Raw genomic sequence first — 20435 nt, 5'->3', positions numbered from 1 at the left:
CATACAATAAAAGAGTTAACTTGCTTTTTTATTGTGCTACACTGTCTGAAGCATGCTATTGCATGCCATTATTCATACTACTCACCATATGTGATTGCTAACACAAGTCTGGGAAGATGGGCTAAATCCTGCTCTGGGATTTAGCATGCATTAGCAAATGAAGTGTGTATCCAGCAGATTCCAAAGGTCGGTGTTGTGGTACAGCATGTCATATGGCTGATGTGTGGCAGAAGTTTCTTCATACAGACAGGAGAAGTTCACTCAAAGGTTCCTCTAGCTTGGTATTTCCTGGTACTCTGATCAGAAAGGCGGGTTTTCCAGGACCAGTCTGGGATTGTTTACTCTTCCAACTTAAAATTTCTGCTGTAAATGTTTTAGGAGTGGAAGACAACGCTATTTTCACAGGATCGTTGGACTACGTGGCAGCTGGTGTTAAGGTTAACAGTGTTAAGGCTAGTGACTGGGTTATGTATTTGACAATAACCCTGTGCTGTTATTTCAGTCTTTGTAATGACAGATATTTTGTATTATATGATGTCTGGTTTTTTCTTATTTCCTATTTTCCTTGTTTTCTTTTCTAGATGAGGGCTATTACCAAGGCGGAAAGTTTCAGTTTGAAATTGAAGTTCCTGATGCCTACAATATGGTGGTGAGTATTTGTCATTAATCTAATAATTGCCTTTTTAGATTTAATTTCCAGGTAATAGGACTTAAGAGGGAACTTGTCATTGAGATTAAGAAAGAGTCTTCTGTCTGTTACTAAAATATCATGGGTTTATATAAAACTCTTGGTTGCCTTGAGTTTTTGGAGGTCATGTGAACTCATGCTCAGAGTTGGGGTAATAAAAGTTGGATTTGGTTGCTCGAGGTCTGGGCCAGCTGGCATTTTGAAATTTAAGATGGACGTTCCACTGCCTCTCTGGGCCTCTGTTCCAATGTTAATTTCCTTTGTTATGTATTTTTTTCCTGTATCAGGTCAGAATTACCCATTTTGCAGCTTGTCTGTGGCCTCTTGCGTTATTGTCGTGCACCTCTAAGAAAAGCCTGACTCAACTTGCTCTATAACCTCCTATTAGGTTAGTTTTAGACAGCATTAGGGTCTCCACCTTCAGCCTTCTGTTCTCTAGGCTGAATGAATCGAGGGCCCTCAAGTCTCTTTGTACTACACGTGCTCTGGTCTCATCACTATCTTTGTCTGCTAGGCTCACTCCAGTTTGTCAGCGTATCTGCTACTGGGAGTTCAAATTGGGACACAATTCTGGATGCAGTGTCATGAGTCCCAGGGAATGGGATCAATAATTTCTTTGGCTGTTCTTTTGCAGTCCAGTGTTTGCAACCAAACAGCCTTGAGGCTTTTATTGACTCCGTGATACCTTAAAGAAAAAATAAGTTTTGTCAACTGTCTGGCAGAAGCCTCTTGGAAGCACAAATGAGTCAGACCTGAGAGTCTCCCTTCTGGCTGAGATTCCATTCTTATCTGCTCTCTTGTGTTAATTATTCTTGAGAACTGCACTTAATGATTATTCTCACAGAGAATTATATATTTAAGAGAAAGAATGAAGTAGGTGAACAGAAAAGAAAATTTTTTTTCTTGTTTCTCTGGGGCCTTCAAACTGGTGTTTATAGTTCTGATACTGGTCTTAGGTACTTAATCCCTTTTGAGATCATGCAGCAGAGGGCATGGAAAGCACAGATAATGGTGACAAGTGGTTTCCTTTAGCGCACTCTGCCAGTTCTACTGGTTGTCTCCCAGGCTGTTTAGTTAAGTATCGTTAAAAAAATAACAGTTTCAATGGTTATTAAGCAGATGGCTTTTCAGAGGACCTACAAATGATTGCAGTATCTTATTGCAGATAAATAGAAATCTCCAGACAGCTTGGCCTTTTCAAAGCATGAGAAATATTGTACTTTACTAAAATTGCAGAGCCTTGCAAAAGAGATACAATTACAATAAAAATAACTGCAGACATTGTTTTCAGAGCTTAGCTGTCAAAAGAACAAGATTGACTCCAAAAGTGGAAAACAATTGGGGCACATGTCTGGTTCTCAAAAATTATGCCTGCTATTCTGTGTCCTGATAGTTTGATATGTAAGGAAAATAGACTCATTCAAGCAATTGACTTGCAATATTTGCATTTAGGTATATTAATTGCAAGAAGAAGGAAGTTTCATTTGCTTTTATTTTGAACGGGTTTGAGAATTTCACTTGCTTTTGACTTTTTTTTCCTATTCTTTTGCTTTCTGTATTCTTAGTTTTGGAGTTCAGACTTCTTTCAGAGAGGCTGAAGAATGTATGGGGGAGGATGCTAGAGAGATGTTTCCAGGAAGACCTTTAGCTCATGTTTAGATGCACCAAGCCTATATTCAGCATTATATATATTTATATATATGTGGTAGTTGCAGTCACAGCATTGTTTATATACAAATATGAAGGAAATGCAGTGGTCTAGAATGTAGTAGCTTGAATTCCCAGACTGAGCCCAGAGGATGGCACGTTAACACTGCTAATAGGCTGACAGAGTAGAAAGTTTGTTGGATTTGCGTTCCAGAAGATGCCTTCACAAGTTTCCTAATATTCCTTTATTTATAGTCTATAAATACCTGGGAGACTCACTGTATCTTACAAAGTGTTTATGCTTGCAGAGGACTAGCATTTCTGAAACAGCTTTGAATTTTCTCCCTCCTTTTTTTGATAGTTATGCTCTCCTTTCATAGTAATGTTAATCAAGGATATTGACCAAGGATATTGCTTGAGCTGTTTGGGGTTTTTTAAGAGTTTAGGATCCTAGCTGTCTTTATACCTATAAATTCTTTTAGTACATGTAGGTGTCTTAGATACTATTTGCAATTGTATAGTTTTGGTTGTGTGTTTCTTTTTACGTTCCCCTTAACCTCACCAAAGAATTTCATGCTGTAATACAGGCCACCCTTACCTAGCTTGTGTGTGGTTATACACACACTGTACATACAAAGGTGGTCATTTAAGGTTGACTACATCCTTGTTCTAAATTGAATAATTCTGTGCCATCACATACCTGAGAAACATGGCCTTCAGTAGGGGGAAACTCTGTCATGATCTCTGTCTAGTTTCTTAGTTACCTTCAATAATAGCAGTTTAACCACTGGCAATGTTGTGCACAGGGGAACATACACAATGTATATATATATTATATATATAAAAAATACACTCAACTTCAATTTCTTAAATTTCGTATTTAAGGTGTTCACCTGAACAACAACTGCAGGAAAGTATGCGATGTGTGAACAGGGGAGCTGAATGTTATTTTGATTTGTTTTTTAAAATATGGTTTTGATTGCTATAATTAAAAAATCTTATGGTTTGTTACGGCTCCCTGATTAGCACTGGCAGAAAATCTACAGCAAATATTAATTAGGTATTTTTAAATTCTGAGCACCTCTTATTCAATACAAAAGTAAAAAGTTTGCTTTTGTGCAATTTAGAAAACATGCATTAAGTTGACTATGGTCAGATTATTAGTGACAATGTGTATGTTCACAAATACTGTGACAATTGTGCTGAGGTCATGGTTTTGTTTTCTGCCAGGCAGCACAAGACTGAAACAAGTGATGGCAGTATTTTTAATAGAGCTCTTCAGACCTGCCAGTGTTCTTTCAGCCCATAAGCAAGGTTGGGATATAGCACATCTGCATCAGGCTCCTTGCAGTAGTGCTGAATGTCCTTGTGTTGGAACTAGAAATACCAGATGAGACTGGCAAGTCATTGTAGCCCTGCTTCGGAGCCTGCATCCACGTTCTAGCTAATCTTTTTAGCTTGCAGAAAAAAAGAACATCTGTTTTTTTTAAAGCTATAAAATGCATAATTTATAGTATAGTTTCTGTAATGGCATCCTTTCATTTCTGTAGCATGCTGTTCCAAAATCTTTTGTTTGCTGCTTCTCTGGGGAGGAGTTCTTTTTTCACCCTTTGTTCCTCATAAGCGAGCATTCAGCTTCTGCACTGGGAAAAGAAGCAGACGTGTAGAATGGTGGCGTAGTGGAAAAGTAAGAATACATAATTAAAGAGGAAAAACTTGGAAGATTGCGTTGTGGACTGCAGCCATGGCATACAGCTCTGCCAGAGGGCAAATCATAGGAGCCTGATTTTGAAAGTAGTGGCATGTGAATACAGAGAAGTAATGTATCCTCATGCTTTAGGTGTGACTGACTAGGATGTATGCTGATGTTTGGTACCTGGGCTATAAACTTCCTTGGTGCAAAGGTTCAAGAGCCTAAAATGTGGGAGGGATGCTTTGGAGCAAGCGCTGCTGTGAAGTGCTGCCTCTTGCTTGTGAACAGAGCACACAGCTAGTTAGGGCTTAACCTGACTCTGTACCTTTGAGCTGCTGTACTGACCACTAGAAATGTTCATTATGGTTATCTGTCAGGCAATAAAAATATTATAAGGGTTCAACTGTATCCATAATTAATAACTATATTGAGAATTAACCATATTAGCGTTTATTACACAGAATTATTAACATATATATGTACTATTAATAATTACCCATATTTAAGCTGATGAGGTTGATCACTTTAGAAGCATCTGAGCTTGAGAACTGGAAAGGGTTCCTATTTTTAATTGGCTATTGGAGGCACAAGGGTGGTTCAGGTAGATTTGCTACAGTGCTAGCAGTAATTTGTGTCCCCCCACTCCTGCAGGCTGATGGGCTGTGTTTTGCCCCACACTTCACAGAAAAGCTGGAGAGAGGTAACAGAGCTCACCACATGCTTTTCCTAAAGCAACGTGTTTCCCAAGGAGGGGAGCTCTTCCAAGTGCTGCAGTTGTACATTGTCATGTTGGTTAGTTCAATGATTATGTTTTTATTGTTGCTGATTTAATACTGTAATTGAGCAAGTATTGATGTTGATTGTGCTGAACCAAACAACAGTGAAGTGAGATGGACCTGATGGTGCCTGTGGGCTTTAAGTGATCTTTCTCCTATACTTTTGCGACGGGTCTCGTCGCAAAAACGAGTTTTTGCGACGGGTCTCGTCGCAAAAACGAGTTTTTGCGACGGGTCTCGTCGCAAAAACGAGTTTTTGCGACGGGTCTCGTCGCAAAAACGAGTTTTTGCGACGGGTCTCGTCGCAAAAACGAGTTTTTGCGACGGGTCTCGTCGCAAAAACGAGTTTTTGCGACGGGTCTCGTCGCAAAAACGAGTTTTTGCGACGGGTCTCGTCGCAAAAACGAGTTTTTGCGACGGGTCTCGTCGCAAAAACGAGTTTTTGCGACGGGTCTCGTCGCAAAAACGAGTTTTTGCGACGGGTCTCGTCGCAAAAACGAGTTTTTGCGACGGGTCTCGTCGCAAAAACGAGTTTTTGCGACGGGTCTCGTCGCAAAAACGAGTTTTTGCGACGGGTCTCGTCGCAAAAACGAGTTTTTGCGACGGGTCTCGTCGCAAAAACGAGTTTTTGCGACGGGTCTCGTCGCAAAAACGAGTTTTTGCGACGGGTCTCGTCGCAAAAACGAGTTTTTGCGACGGGTCTCGTCGCAAAAACGAGTTTTTGCGACGGGTCTCGTCGCAAAAACGAGTTTTTGCGACGGGTCTCGTCGCAAAAACGAGTTTTTGCGACGGGTCTCGTCGCAAAAACGAGTTTTTGCGACGGGTCTCGTCGCAAAAACGAGTTTTTGCGACGGGTCTCGTCGCAAAAACGAGTTTTTGCGACGGGTCTCGTCGCAAAAACGAGTTTTTGCGACGGGTCTCGTCGCAAAAACGAGTTTTTGCGACGGGTCTCGTCGCAAAAACGAGTTTTTGCGACGGGTCTCGTCGCAAAAACGAGTTTTTGCGACGGGTCTCGTCGCAAAAACGAGTTTTTGCGACGGGTCTCGTCGCAAAAACGAGTTTTTGCGACGGGTCTCGTCGCAAAAACGAGTTTTTGCGACGGGTCTCGTCGCAAAAACGAGTTTTTGCGACGGGTCTCGTCGCAAAAACGAGTTTTTGCGACGGGTCTCGTCGCAAAAACGAGTTTTTGCGACGGGTCTCGTCGCAAAAACGAGTTTTTGCGACGGGTCTCGTCGCAAAAACGAGTTTTTGCGACGGGTCTCGTCGCAAAAACGAGTTTTTGCGACGGGTCTCGTCGCAAAAACGAGTTTTTGCGACGGGTCTCGTCGCAAAAACGAGTTTTTGCGACGGGTCTCGTCGCAAAAACGAGTTTTTGCGACGGGTCTCGTCGCAAAAACGAGTTTTTGCGACGGGTCTCGTCGCAAAAACGAGTTTTTGCGACGGGTCTCGTCGCAAAAACGAGTTTTTGCGACGGGTCTCGTCGCAAAAACGAGTTTTTGCGACGGGTCTCGTCGCAAAAACGAGTTTTTGCGACGGGTCTCGTCGCAAAAACGAGTTTTTGCGACGGGTCTCGTCGCAAAAACGAGTTTTTGCGACGGGTCTCGTCGCAAAAACGAGTTTTTGCGACGGGTCTCGTCGCAAAAACGAGTTTTTGCGACGGGTCTCGTCGCAAAAACGAGTTTTTGCGACGGGTCTCGTCGCAAAAACGAGTTTTTGCGACGGGTCTCGTCGCAAAAACGAGTTTTTGCGACGGGTCTCGTCGCAAAAACGAGTTTTTGCGACGGGTCTCGTCGCAAAAACGAGTTTTTGCGACGGGTCTCGTCGCAAAAACGAGTTTTTGCGACGGGTCTCGTCGCAAAAACGAGTTTTTGCGACGGGTCTCGTCGCAAAAACGAGTTTTTGCGACGGGTCTCGTCGCAAAAACGAGTTTTTGCGACGGGTCTCGTCGCAAAAACGAGTTTTTGCGACGGGTCTCGTCGCAAAAACGAGTTTTTGCGACGGGTCTCGTCGCAAAAACGAGTTTTTGCGACGGGTCTCGTCGCAAAAACGAGTTTTTGCGACGGGTCTCGTCGCAAAAACGAGTTTTTGCGACGGGTCTCGTCGCAAAAACGAGTTTTTGCGACGGGTCTCGTCGCAAAAACGAGTTTTTGCGACGGGTCTCGTCGCAAAAACGAGTTTTTGCGACGGGTCTCGTCGCAAAAACGAGTTTTTGCGACGGGTCTCGTCGCAAAAACGAGTTTTTGCGACGGGTCTCGTCGCAAAAACGAGTTTTTGCGACGGGTCTCGTCGCAAAAACGAGTTTTTGCGACGGGTCTCGTCGCAAAAACGAGTTTTTGCGACGGGTCTCGTCGCAAAAACGAGTTTTTGCGACGGGTCTCGTCGCAAAAACGAGTTTTTGCGACGGGTCTCGTCGCAAAAACGAGTTTTTGCGACGGGTCTCGTCGCAAAAACGAGTTTTTGCGACGGGTCTCGTCGCAAAAACGAGTTTTTGCGACGGGTCTCGTCGCAAAAACGAGTTTTTGCGACGGGTCTCGTCGCAAAAACGAGTTTTTGCGACGGGTCTCGTCGCAAAAACGAGTTTTTGCGACGGGTCTCGTCGCAAAAACGAGTTTTTGCGACGGGTCTCGTCGCAAAAACGAGTTTTTGCGACGGGTCTCGTCGCAAAAACGAGTTTTTGCGACGGGTCTCGTCGCAAAAACGAGTTTTTGCGACGGGTCTCGTCGCAAAAACGAGTTTTTGCGACGGGTCTCGTCGCAAAAACGAGTTTTTGCGACGGGTCTCGTCGCAAAAACGAGTTTTTGCGACGGGTCTCGTCGCAAAAACGAGTTTTTGCGACGGGTCTCGTCGCAAAAACGAGTTTTTGCGACGGGTCTCGTCGCAAAAACGAGTTTTTGCGACGGGTCTCGTCGCAAAAACGAGTTTTTGCGACGGGTCTCGTCGCAAAAACGAGTTTTTGCGACGGGTCTCGTCGCAAAAACGAGTTTTTGCGACGGGTCTCGTCGCAAAAACGAGTTTTTGCGACGGGTCTCGTCGCAAAAACGAGTTTTTGCGACGGGTCTCGTCGCAAAAACGAGTTTTTGCGACGGGTCTCGTCGCAAAAACGAGTTTTTGCGACGGGTCTCGTCGCAAAAACGAGTTTTTGCGACGGGTCTCGTCGCAAAAACGAGTTTTTGCGACGGGTCTCGTCGCAAAAACGAGTTTTTGCGACGGGTCTCGTCGCAAAAACGAGTTTTTGCGACGGGTCTCGTCGCAAAAACGAGTTTTTGCGACGGGTCTCGTCGCAAAAACGAGTTTTTGCGACGGGTCTCGTCGCAAAAACGAGTTTTTGCGACGGGTCTCGTCGCAAAAACGAGTTTTTGCGACGGGTCTCGTCGCAAAAACGAGTTTTTGCGACGGGTCTCGTCGCAAAAACGAGTTTTTGCGACGGGTCTCGTCGCAAAAACGAGTTTTTGCGACGGGTCTCGTCGCAAAAACGAGTTTTTGCGACGGGTCTCGTCGCAAAAACGAGTTTTTGCGACGGGTCTCGTCGCAAAAACGAGTTTTTGCGACGGGTCTCGTCGCAAAAACGAGTTTTTGCGACGGGTCTCGTCGCAAAAACGAGTTTTTGCGACGGGTCTCGTCGCAAAAACGAGTTTTTGCGACGGGTCTCGTCGCAAAAACGAGTTTTTGCGACGGGTCTCGTCGCAAAAACGAGTTTTTGCGACGGGTCTCGTCGCAAAAACGAGTTTTTGCGACGGGTCTCGTCGCAAAAACGAGTTTTTGCGACGGGTCTCGTCGCAAAAACGAGTTTTTGCGACGGGTCTCGTCGCAAAAACGAGTTTTTGCGACGGGTCTCGTCGCAAAAACGAGTTTTTGCGACGGGTCTCGTCGCAAAAACGAGTTTTTGCGACGGGTCTCGTCGCAAAAACGAGTTTTTGCGACGGGTCTCGTCGCAAAAACGAGTTTTTGCGACGGGTCTCGTCGCAAAAACGAGTTTTTGCGACGGGTCTCGTCGCAAAAACGAGTTTTTGCGACGGGTCTCGTCGCAAAAACGAGTTTTTGCGACGGGTCTCGTCGCAAAAACGAGTTTTTGCGACGGGTCTCGTCGCAAAAACGAGTTTTTGCGACGGGTCTCGTCGCAAAAACGAGTTTTTGCGACGGGTTAAAGCAGATTGAGGATCTTTATCTTTCGTTACCCTTTTTAGTGTTAGTGTGAAATTTCTACAAAGAACTCTTCACATTAAAAGTTATTGCTCACTCTTTAAACTCCCATATTGGAAATGGGACAAAATGTTCACTTGGACACCACAGAAAAAGGATGAACAGAACTCCTCAGTCAGGTGATGCTTCCTGCAGCCTTAATGACTGAGGCAGAGTTGATGACATTCCCAAGGATGCAGGCATATAAAGATGGTCCTGAATGGAAAGGCCTCTGCTTTCCAGGGACAGTTGGAGTGAAAAACATCCTGAAAGGGGGACTTAATTACATACCTTTTGGAAAACAGTTTTGGGGCATGTCTCTGAGATCTTCAGATCTCTTCCTTCTATATGACTGATTCAGACTGGCTACTTTTTGGAGCCTTTGGAAAATCTGGCACATGTCTGCAGAATCCTCTGCTCAGATCCAAAGTCTTTCACACCCCAGGCTTTCTTGATTTTTTTTTTTTTTTTTTTTTTTTTTTAATAGCACTGTTTTATGGGCATGCCTTAGGTGGAACCAGTAGGCTTTGTCTTTTCATCTTTTCTAGACTCAGTGTAGTTCTGAGTACAAGAAGAAAAAAAATCTCACCCTGAGAGGCCTCTCTTCCCCTAAATTTGGAGCTGATCTATGTGGAAAGATACTATCGCGAGAAAAGTTAGGGTATTGATACTTAGGTTTTTTAGGGTATTAAAAGTCTTTTGAAGATCAACACTTAATTTTAACTTTACAGATGAATTGAGAAAAAAAATCTGAAACTTTTTAAAGTAATTCACAACAGGTAACGGCAAAGTACTAAGAGAAATGGCAGCCTCTACTAGTATATGAGGGCTTCCTTCTGTCCCAGGCAGGGATTGTGGGATATCCTGCTCCACAGTTCAAAACCCTTCATATTTCATCATATCTGGGAGGAAAAAGGCTGATTCCTGTTTGCATATCCGTACATGCATGAAACTGCCCTTAATACATTGTGTACTTTCCAAATGTACTGTTCTTTATGTCATTAAGAGGTGTACAGCATGAAGGAACGGCTTCTCTAATAGTGCAGTGTGCTATTTACCAGAGAGCGTGTGGAATGTTCTGTGGTGGTGGGATAGTGTCAGAACAGAAGGCAATCGCTATTGATACAAATGTTGCAGAGGGATCATGAGAAGAAAGCTGGAGCTGGGTTGGTTAATTCCATACTGTCTTTTCAAACTACCATGCCATTAGAAATTTTAAAATCTGTTGGTAAGCCTGTCACTTTGGCATTTTAAAGTATTATATTTGTTAGGGAACAGGCTGCACATTCATGAGCTTTTGTTTAAAGCAAATAGAAGTTTGTTAGTGTTTGTGCTTACAAAACCTGCTGGGAATGTTTCTGCCCATACAGACATCAGAGGAAGCTGTGAAACAACAAGTAAAACATTTAATACTGTACACAGCAAATTACTTTAGCTGCAAGTGCTGCTGCCTGACCTCTGTGTCCACAGCATCTGTTCCCCAAGCACTGCTTTTTCAGTTGACCGGCTGCCCAGAAATAGAGGTCGGTGGGAAATAGGAGTAAATGTTTTAAAATATTACTACTACTACTAATATCCAGTGAATGAGAGTTTAATTTTCTAAAAAATAAGCAAACTCCCTTCTTTGCCTCGGGGTGCAGCTAATGAAATAATGGGTGCTACAAGACTAGGGGACCTGGTGCTTTAAGGAATGGAATCTGATAGATAGTACAGCTCTGGTTTAGTGTTCACATAAAATTGAACTGTCTGCCACCACAAGCCATGTTTGTTGGCAGCTCGCATGTTTCTGACATATCATGTTGTCAGAGTAGGCAGTCTTGGGGACTCTCCAGTTTAACATGAGGTGCCTTAGGCAGTGGTCAAAAGCCAGGAATATAACAGTAGAACCACTAACCTTACACTTTTTCTGGCCAATGTGTTAGTTGTGCAAACAGCAAAGAATTAAAAGGGATTTGGTTCCTGAAGGATCAGATGTCACAATTAAGAGGCTTCCATCTACTTCTTTGGTGACCCTGCTTTATACAGGTCTTGGTTTGGGACCAACACATTGTGAATTGGGCCCAAGCTCTGTCATGCCACTGGAAATTTTGAGGGAGTGCAAGGAAGCTCAGGGACCTGAAGTGCATGAGTTGGGCAGTTCTTATGTTGAAACACACTCCTGCTGTAAGGTAGCTCCTCTTTCACTTGTTGTGCTGGGTAATCCAGCCCGTCAAAAGTACAGGGTCATACGGCTTCATTTTCCTTGACTCATTTCTCTGTATGATGTGGTTAGCTGTGTTTTGTGTTCAGTTTCAGCCAATCTCATGAAGTTCTTCAGAATCGGATAGGGGAGAGTGGCAAGAAGTACCTTAGGGCTGGCTTGTAGCTTGGTCTCTGGAATCTGTTTATTCCTGTTAATGGCTCTTTTGGGGAATTATATTTTGTAGAAACTGTAAAGAAAAAAATGGGGAGTTGTAGTTGCAGACAGTTTACAAGAATGCTTTGGGACTATCTAGTGTCTAGTGAAAATATTTCAAGTACATTGATTCCAGATATCCCTTAGGAACCCCATTTTTTCTCTAAGGAGAAGGTTGGGAAGAACTACAATTACAGGACAGATATCTGTATTACTACACCTTGTCTCAGTAGAGTGCCAGATTGATCAAGATCTGAAAACATAAAATGAATTTATTGATTAGCATTTTATATTCTATCTTCCATTTAGTGAGGATGATAGAGGGGAGAGATTATTAGCTGCATTTTTAAAGAAATGAGACAACAAGCTTCAGATCAGCTTCAGCAAATTTTCCGCCAAAACTGAAATCAGTATATGCATAGTTCTCAAATGCTTGCAACACTTCCTTGTCGCATCTATACGTATTCACCAGTATGTTGAAGGAGACTGAGAATGGATGTGAGAGTCAGTTACCATTATCAGAACTAACGAGATATCCTAAAAGATAAGTGGGCTGCTTAGAAATAGACGAGAATATGAATCCATTCACTCTCATGACCCCCAGTTGAGGTTAGATCTACCTGTGCAGCTTTCAGTATCTGAGGTGAAAGAAGGGTTTGAGCAATTAAATTGATTTTGTAAGCTTTGTGAACCTTGTCATATGTATGACCTGGAGATTGTTAGAAGCATTAAAGCAAAACATCGTCTTGAGGAAATGATGTGTAGATTTGTTGGTTTAAAGAAGACTGAAAGATGACTTGGAACAAGCTTGAAGGGAATTTTTTGGCTGAAGATAAATTTTATGTCAGTGCAGTTGTCCTGTGTGTCTAACAAAGGAAAAAAGAGAAAGAAAAAAACTTTGTCTTAATGTCAGGAGTGGTTTTTTTTTCTAATTCTTAGCTACGAAAATCACTTCGAAAAAATAAAGGAATGAATTTTTGTATCATGAAAACAAGATGCTAGGTAGTTCAATCTGACTGTGAAGACTTGGGGCTTTTTGTGCCTTTTTTCTTTTAAAAGGTTTAGTTTGTGTAAAGCTTATACTGTGTTCAGCTCTGTAGCCCCCAACATAAGACAGACATGGACCTATTAGAGAGGGTCCAGAGGAGGGCCAAGAAGATGCTCGGAGGGCTGGAGCACCTCTCCTATGAAGACAGGCTGAGAGCGTTGGAGTTGTTCAGCCTGGAGATGAGAAGGCTCTGGGGAGACCTTACAGCAGCCTGCCAGTGCCTGAAGGCGTGTACAAGAAAGCTGGAGAGGGACTTTTTACAAGGGCATGTAGTGACAGGACAAGGGGCAACGGCTTTAAAGTGAGAGAGGGTAATTTGAAATTAGGTATTAGGAAGGGATTCTTTGCTGTGAGGGTGGAAAGACATCGGAGCAGGCTTCCCAGAGGAGTTGTGGGTGCCCCATCCCTGGAAGTGTAAGGGTCAATCAAGGTCAGGTTGGATGAGGCTTTGAGCAACCTGGTCTGGTGGAAGGTGTCGCTGCCCATGGCAGGGGGGTTGGAACTAGGTCATCTTTAAGGTCTCCCTTCCAACCCAAACCATTCTATGATTCTTACTTTTTTGGTTTTCTGCTCATCAATAAACATTCCCTGTTTGAAGGTGTATATGGTAGAAATTTACTGTTTTATCTTGATCTGCTGGCATGGAATAAGCACTGCTGCTTTCCCTTTCTTGAGAACTAGACATAATCTTTCAAAACAACTTGAAGATGTAGCTAATGGAAAGCCATGCTATTAGGAAACTTCTAAGAATGACATTTGTTTTGAAGGTAAAAAGTTTGAGTGTTTTCTGCATGCCACCTAATTTTCAATAATGCTGTGATCCAGCACTGTGGCAGTCAGTGCCCTTTGTGTTATTGGACAAATGTGAAATAATAGTGGAGGAAAGTCACAGTCTACATTATAAATTGCAGATTTGTTGTCGTGATAGGTGTTCCTTCTTTTAGTGCTAGACAGATATGTTATTGGTTGTTCAGTACTATGCATATTTTCTTACCTCTTTTCCAAGGAGTCTTAGTTAAAAAAATGTTACTAAAAAGATAGTTAGGAAGTTGAGAACAAAGCAAGGAGGCAAAACACATCATGCCACTATGCAAATACAGTTATTTGAGCTATCTTGTCTCTTGACTGAAGACTTAATGGGTAGCAGTGGAGGAAAATAGCTCTACATCTATAATACGTGATTTAATTGAAGTTATGAAAGGTACTGGTCTGTGCTGATGTATTCCAGTACACTTACTATAAGAAATAATCTGCTTGACTGAAAGCTGCAGATTGTAATTTGGAAAGCATGGATAGAACAACGTGCTGTTGCTAAGCTACCAGACTTTTTATGACCTGCTTTTTATTTACTTCACAAAACTAGAGCAAATGAGACTATACTTTAAGAATCTGTATTTTAAAACCTACTGTGGAATTCCAAAATCTGGTAATCTTCCCTGAAAATAAGTTTGGTGTCTTTTTATGGTAGTATCTTAAGTTTGGATATGATGTGCCTTCTTGATGCTTCCTCTGATGCTTTCTATTCAGTTGTGAACAGGAAGGTCTGTATGTAAAAGAAGCTATTCTTTTGATGTGATTGTTACCATTGCATCCTCTGCTGGTTTTTAACAAACTCGACTTGAATAAGCCTTGGGAGAAAACAGTAATTTTCTGGTTTAAATTGTTGTCTTACTGGTTAAGTGTTAAGAAACTGAATGACTTGGAATGTTTTCTTCTTTCTGAAGGACAGAGGAAAAAAAAAGTAAATTTTCTTGGCTTTCTTTAAAGTTACATTTTTCTAAGAAAAAGTCTAATATCAGCCCAGCTTTTGTTAAGAGGTAGAGAAGCTAAAAGGACAGAGAAAGCTCATGTAACCCATGTAGGTTATGTTATTGTTGTCTCTAACACACAAACAGAGGCTGTGAATATCAAATATTTGCCTTTTTCAGTTCCATGACTTGCAACAATAATACAGTTGTATTTTAAGGGATAACATTACCATTTGTTTTTTCTCCTGGCAGCCTCCAAAGGTAAAATGCTTGACGAGAATCTGGCATCCGAACATTACAGAGACGGGAGAAATCTGCCTAAGGTAGCAACAGCATTCTGTTGTGTGGGGTTTTTTGGTTTTTTTTTAACCTTGGAGATTTATGTCTGATAAAACACTGTATGTAATTTTCATGCCAGTATTTTTTTTTAAACAGATTCTGCAAATCAGTGGCATGTGACCCTTAGGAACTTAGAAATCTACTGAAAATACTGTTCTTGCTATGTTTAAAAGAGACCATGTAGAGCCTGGCTTTTTAGCTTCAGACTAAACATTTTGTTCTACTTAAGGTAAAAATGTAAACTCCAACCTAAACAAAGCTTAGTTTGTTTTTCTTTCTCTCCATAACTGAATAGTTCTCAGGCCCTGAGAGGGCTTAAAACTTTTCTTGTTTAATGTCTGAATGTCTTAAGCACTTGAAAACCATTTATATTTCAAAAAGGAAGGGAAAAAGTGTTCCTTAAACTTTTGACAGTAACTATTCTATATTAGCCATTTGTTTATTTTAACATCAAATATCCACTATAAGACACATGTGCCAGTTAAAATAGAGTTGGGGGAGTGTAAGTCAGTATAGGAATCCCAAAAGCTTTACTTTGGTAAAGTGTGAGGCTTATGTTGCTGTGTGGTTTTCCTTTATAGTAAGTGTTTCCTCTTCAAAATCAGTTTCTGAAAGTTTGTAATTTCAGTGTTTTTTCATGAGTATCTGATGGTGAAACTGGTCAGAAATGAAACATAAACAGAAGTGAGAAGCATGACTGTCATTTTTCAAGTTAATGAGATGTAAAAGAAAAAACAGATAAAGCAGTGAATAAAAATGAGATAGACGGCTCTTCTGAAAATCCAAAATGTTTGCCACTCTGAGTAGCAAATCAGTGCTGAAAAACCACAAATTTTTCATCTAGATTTAAAAATAATGTTTTAGTGCTGTGTTCAAGGTCCTGGTGAAAATGAAGTTTTCACAGGGCTATCTGTCACTCTTCATAGACTGGTCAGGCTCATCAGCTGATAGCAACTAATGAGCTGTTATCAGTGCTTTTAGCCACAGTGGTCTGCTAACATCAAAGGGCAGCAGAAGCCAGCCTGAGGAAGCTCTTGTATGTTCCTGGTGCTTGATAGTGCCAGACTGGAACAGGATTACAGGCAGTGAGGGCTGGTGTCCATAGACTTTACCTCACTTGGGAACTGGAGGATTTAAATGCACTAGAAAAATATACTAATTCCTCTCAGACTACCTAAAAACCTGGTTGTCCACAGTTATTTGGAGCTGTAGGCTGGTGATACAGGAAGGTTGTTTTGGCAGATACGTATTGCTACTTTTAGCAAATTTGCCAGACCTGTAGTGTTTCTCTGTGCCTCCTAGGACTGTTCTATTTTACACAGCCGGACTTGTCACTTGACAGTAGGGAGACTGATTTGAGGATCATGTTTTCACAGTTTAAATCCTACCAGAGTCCATGTGGCTTAGTGGAGAAAGCTTAGATGCTTTGAGTCAAATAGTGCAAGTAAACGAATGTATAAATGAGCTCTTTGGAACCTGTGAAGAAAAAATCCTGAACACCAAACAATAGCTAAAATTTTAAACTCTGACTGTAGTGCAGCATCTGCTGAGGTTAAGTAAAACCTCATGTTTCTGAGGATATTTCACTATTTCTTGTCTTTAAATGGTTTTAATTATAAAAGATTAACCTGGTCTTGGAACATAATTCTAATGAAGTGAAGTACTTTTTTCAGCATCTGCATTGAAGCATCAGCTTTATTTGATTGTCAGATACTTTAACATCTCAAACCTTTGAAATGTCATACTGTTTAGATGGAAAAAACTAAAATAACTTGGATTGCTTTATGCCTGCTATAATGGAAAATGCACTATATATAGTACTTGCAATCAACTTATACAAGACTCTTTATGTTAAAATAGCTTCAGTTATTTTTAAAAGCAGAAAAAAATTCCTTATCGGAGTTTTTCCCAACTGTCTCTTACTAAATGTACCTCATACTGTGGTGTGTGTTTGTTTGATAATCATCCCTGGATTAAAATAAAACAAATGATTAAACTTGTGGTCAAGTGTAGTAGTTTTTGGCAGGAGAAGTGTAGTTTTTCTGTGCTTTATGGATTGCAGTTACTCTGGACCATATTAATAATGGACTATATTAATTAGTTCTGGACTGTACTTGTAGATATTACCTCTGCTGCACATGCAGATAGAAAAATATCAAGATACCTAGAAAAGATATGCTTGCTTATCACATTGTCCTGGTTTTGACTGGGATGGAGTTGATTTTCTTCTTAGTAGCTAGTACAGTGCTGTGTTTTGGCTCTGATGTGAGAACAATATTGATAGCTCACTGATGTTTTTAGTTGTTGGGTAATGTTTATACTGAATCAATGACTTTTTCAGTTTCTTGGGCCTTGCCAGCAAGAAGGCTGGAGTGGCACAAGAAATTGGGAAGGGACACAGCCAGGTGAGCTGACCCGAACCAGCCAAAGAGGTATTCCATACCATGGGACGTCATGCTTAGTATATAAGCTTGGGGGGGTTAGCTGGAGCCTGAGGATTGTTGCTTGGGGACTGGCTGGGCATCCATTAGCAATGATGCGATGTTAAAGGCTGCTGAATGGAGAAACTTTTGCAGACTGATTAATTGTATCAATTGCATTGTATAGCCAAATGTTGCAATTTCCCCAGTTACAAAAGCTGATTAAGTTGATAGCTTGTTTCTGTTCTCCAGTGCTGTTCCCAGTCTCCTGAGCTGTGGAAGCAAAAAAGCTCTTTAGAAGGACTTTCTACACCAGTTGCTCCACTCCTCCTATCTATAGCATGACCTTCAGAATCAGTTGCACTGGCAGTGTTGGGTTGAGCAGGGAGGAGAGCAAAGGAGGAACCCCTATAATGTATGCCTGCCAGCAGAGGATTTCTGAAGTGGATTCTGAAGTCAGCTGTGAGGACAGGCTGAGAGTTGGAGTTGTTCAGCCTGGAGATGAGAAGGCTCTGGGGAGACCTTACAGCAGCCTGCCAGTGCCTGAAGGCGTGTACAAGAAAGCTGGAGAGGGACTTTTTACAAGGGCATGTAGTGACAGGACAAGGGGCAACGGCTTTAAAGTGAGAGAGGGTAATTTGAAATTAGGTATTAGGAAGGGATTCTTTGCTGTGAGGGTGGAAAGACATCGGAGCAGGCTTCCCAGAGGAGTTGTGGGTGCCCCATCCCTGGAAGTGTAAGGGTCAATCAAGGTCAGGTTGGATGAGGCTTTGAGCAACCTGGTCTGGTGGAAGGTGTCGCTGCCCATGGCAGGGGGGTTGGAACTAGGTCATCTTTAAGGTCTCCCTTTCAACCCAAACCATTCTATGATTCTTACTTTTTTGGTTTTCTGCTCATCAATAAACACTCCCTGTTTGAAGGTGTATATGGTAGAAATTTACTGTTTTATCTTGATCTGCTGGCATGGAATAAACACTGCTGCTTTCTCTTTCTTAAGAACTACAGTTTTTTTGTGTCAAACTTACCTTGAATGGTACTTTCTGTTGGCAAAAGGAAGGCAAAACTTTTATTGGAACTGACATATTATATTGATAAATGTGTTCACCTAAGAGCTTTACATTAAGGCAGGTTTTCTCCAGGACTGATCTCCCCATTACAGTAACTTTTATTCACTTAAGCTGTAAATCGTGTCAGCTGGAGCTTCAGAAAGTTTTGAAGTTGCTTTTGTAGTGTCTCTTGAAGCAGTGGGTGAGGAAAAACTGCTCGTTGTGCCATTTGAGAACCTCCTAGTAGCCCAGCCCAGCTCCTCTATGGCAGCAGGACCCGTGGATGACAGGTCTTTGATCAGAAGCTATATGCAAATGCTTGTTCATCCACTAAACTGGTTCATGATGTTTTGTGTATTTCTACTCATTTAGGTGTTTATTCTCCTGTGTGTATGATGCTCTGAGAACAGATCACCATTCAGACCCCCAGACTCTCTGGTTGTTCTATCTAGGTCATCCCCACTGAGAGCACGAGATGTGGTTTCACTAGATACCCTGTGCTGGGAAGAGGTTTTGATTAGGGGCCTAATGATCATTCCCAGTCTGTAGGAAGAACAAGGATGCTGCTCTAAAAATGAATTATATCAGCAAATGAGAAATATTAGACAAAGGTACACTTAATCTGTCTTCATTTCCTTTCCGCCAGAGCTTTGAGAGGTATGAGTGGCTCTTCTCAAGTCCTGGCTGCTGGTGTCCACAGCTGGAGATGTGCCAAGAGAGCTCTGAGGCTTTGGGAAGCTGGAAGGGTGATAATGAGGTTCAGCTGATGTGCTCAGGCACTTTGAGCTTTATCAGTGCATATTTTTGTGCTTTTATTGTGTGTTACCTTACTCCTCACTTCTAAGCTCACAGCAAGGTATATGAAGAGGCAGAGGGGGAGTACTATAGCACAATTTTATGAGGAACAGACAGAGCAAGCTAAAAAGTCTGTTACTTGCTCAAAACCTGAAAATCCTGGCTTTTGCCTGTTCAGCAGCATTTTTGCTCTTAACTTTTGTAATACAAACAAAAATGGGAGCCATGAGATACTATTTTCACTATTCTTGAAATTAGTTTTGAGCTGCACTAGTGGCAACGGCATACTGTTATCTTTTTAAAGGCACAGAAATGAGATGAGAAGCACAGTTAAGATGGAAGATTGTCCAGTATGATCATCCTGTTCCTAGACTCTCTACATTGAACAAGGAATAATGCTAGTCATAGTATATTTCCTTGGATTAAAAATTTGGCACATTCAGTAAATAACTATATGGGTAGCCTGTATGGTCCAATCATCTACTGTAATTTAAAAATTACTTAATACGTGACATCCTGAAAGCTGGTGAACCCTAATAGTTTAAGACTATTTCACTTTAACCTTGTCATTTCAGTAGTAGAAGCTGCTGCTGGTGGTGATGAGGTTTTGTGGTTTGGTACTTTGCTCTATGAGTTTTCAGTTTTAGATGACCTCTTCACAGAGGAAGACATGATTGTGAAATGATGCTTTAAGGAGTTTTCCAGACTTTCTCATTCAGATTATTACTTTTGCTTTCGCAAATGTGAGCAAGACTTCAGCTCATTTCTTAATTATACTCTGATCTCCAATGTTTTTACTTCTCATAATTGCTGATGTTTGGACCCGAAAGGTCCAGGAATGCCTAACCAACTGAACACACATCAATGATTTCAACTTGTAAATAGGTTTACAGCTTCACTGGACTTAATATGTAGTATAATGTGCAGGTCATGTAAAATTTCTATACAGTATGTGTGTATATAGGGAAGTCTGTATCTTAATTATATATGTTAATATTGTAAGTATTACATTAAAATTCAAGAGCATGTATTATAGTTTATAAGGAACTTTTTCTTCCTGTAAACAATCTGTCTTGCCCAGAGTAGTCTTTGTGATTTCCAGCTGGGGATGTGTGGTGCTGAATTTGTCTGTAAAGTCTTAAAACGTGTGTGGTGTAGCTCACCTGCTGAAAGAGGACTATATGACCCTGCCTTTAGACTTTCCTGTGCTGTGTCCTCAGAGGCTTGGAATGCATCTGTGCATGTCACAGATGATGCAGAACCTTCCTCAGCAGACAGACCAAAACTGCTTGATGATTTTAATGGCCTTTTGCAACCTAAACAATTCTGTGATTGTATCTCATTCTTCTATCCCTGCTGCTAAGAAGCTGAAGTCCTTTCACAGAAGAAAGGTTGATAATCCTCTTTTCTTGCTAATTAGTTATCCCACCAAAAATACCCTTTTTTGGATTGAATTGTTCCAGATTTGGTGAGAGATGAGTCATTCTGCAAGCCTGTCTCTTCATCAAAGATGAACATGTTCCAGACTGGAGCATGTGTCTGTGTGCTAAGGGGAAAATAAAAGCTCAATGTGGAGACTGTCTCACAAGGATTTCTGTCAGTTTGCTTGATGAAAATAATTCAGGTTTTTTGACAAAGGCTGAGCTCAAATCAGGAGATCT

At 41.6% G+C, this 20435-nt stretch overlaps 1 protein-coding gene across 10 annotated transcripts in view; it reads left to right on the top strand.

Moving 5' to 3' along the window:
* The window catches only part of UBE2F (ubiquitin conjugating enzyme E2 F (putative)), a 92087-nt gene that overhangs the window by 23536 nt on the left and 48116 nt on the right, over positions 1-20435 (top strand). For all 10 annotated transcript variants that reach the window (XR_013930086.1, XR_013930087.1, XM_080399880.1 and 7 more), the window contains 2 exons: positions 582-649; positions 14427-14497. Coding sequence is in view for 8 of the 10 variants with exons in the window: in XM_080399880.1 (XP_080256006.1) it covers positions 582-649; positions 14427-14497 (139 nt within the window). In the remaining 2 variants the exon portion in view is untranslated. The remainder of the gene's footprint in view (positions 1-581; positions 650-14426; positions 14498-20435) is intronic.

The sequence above is a fragment of the Falco punctatus genome, assembly GCF_963210335.1.
Source record: "Falco punctatus genome assembly, chromosome: 8".
Classification (NCBI taxonomy): domain Eukaryota; kingdom Metazoa; phylum Chordata; class Aves; order Falconiformes; family Falconidae; genus Falco; species Falco punctatus.
This window is presented reverse-complemented; position numbering and strand designations above follow the sequence as displayed.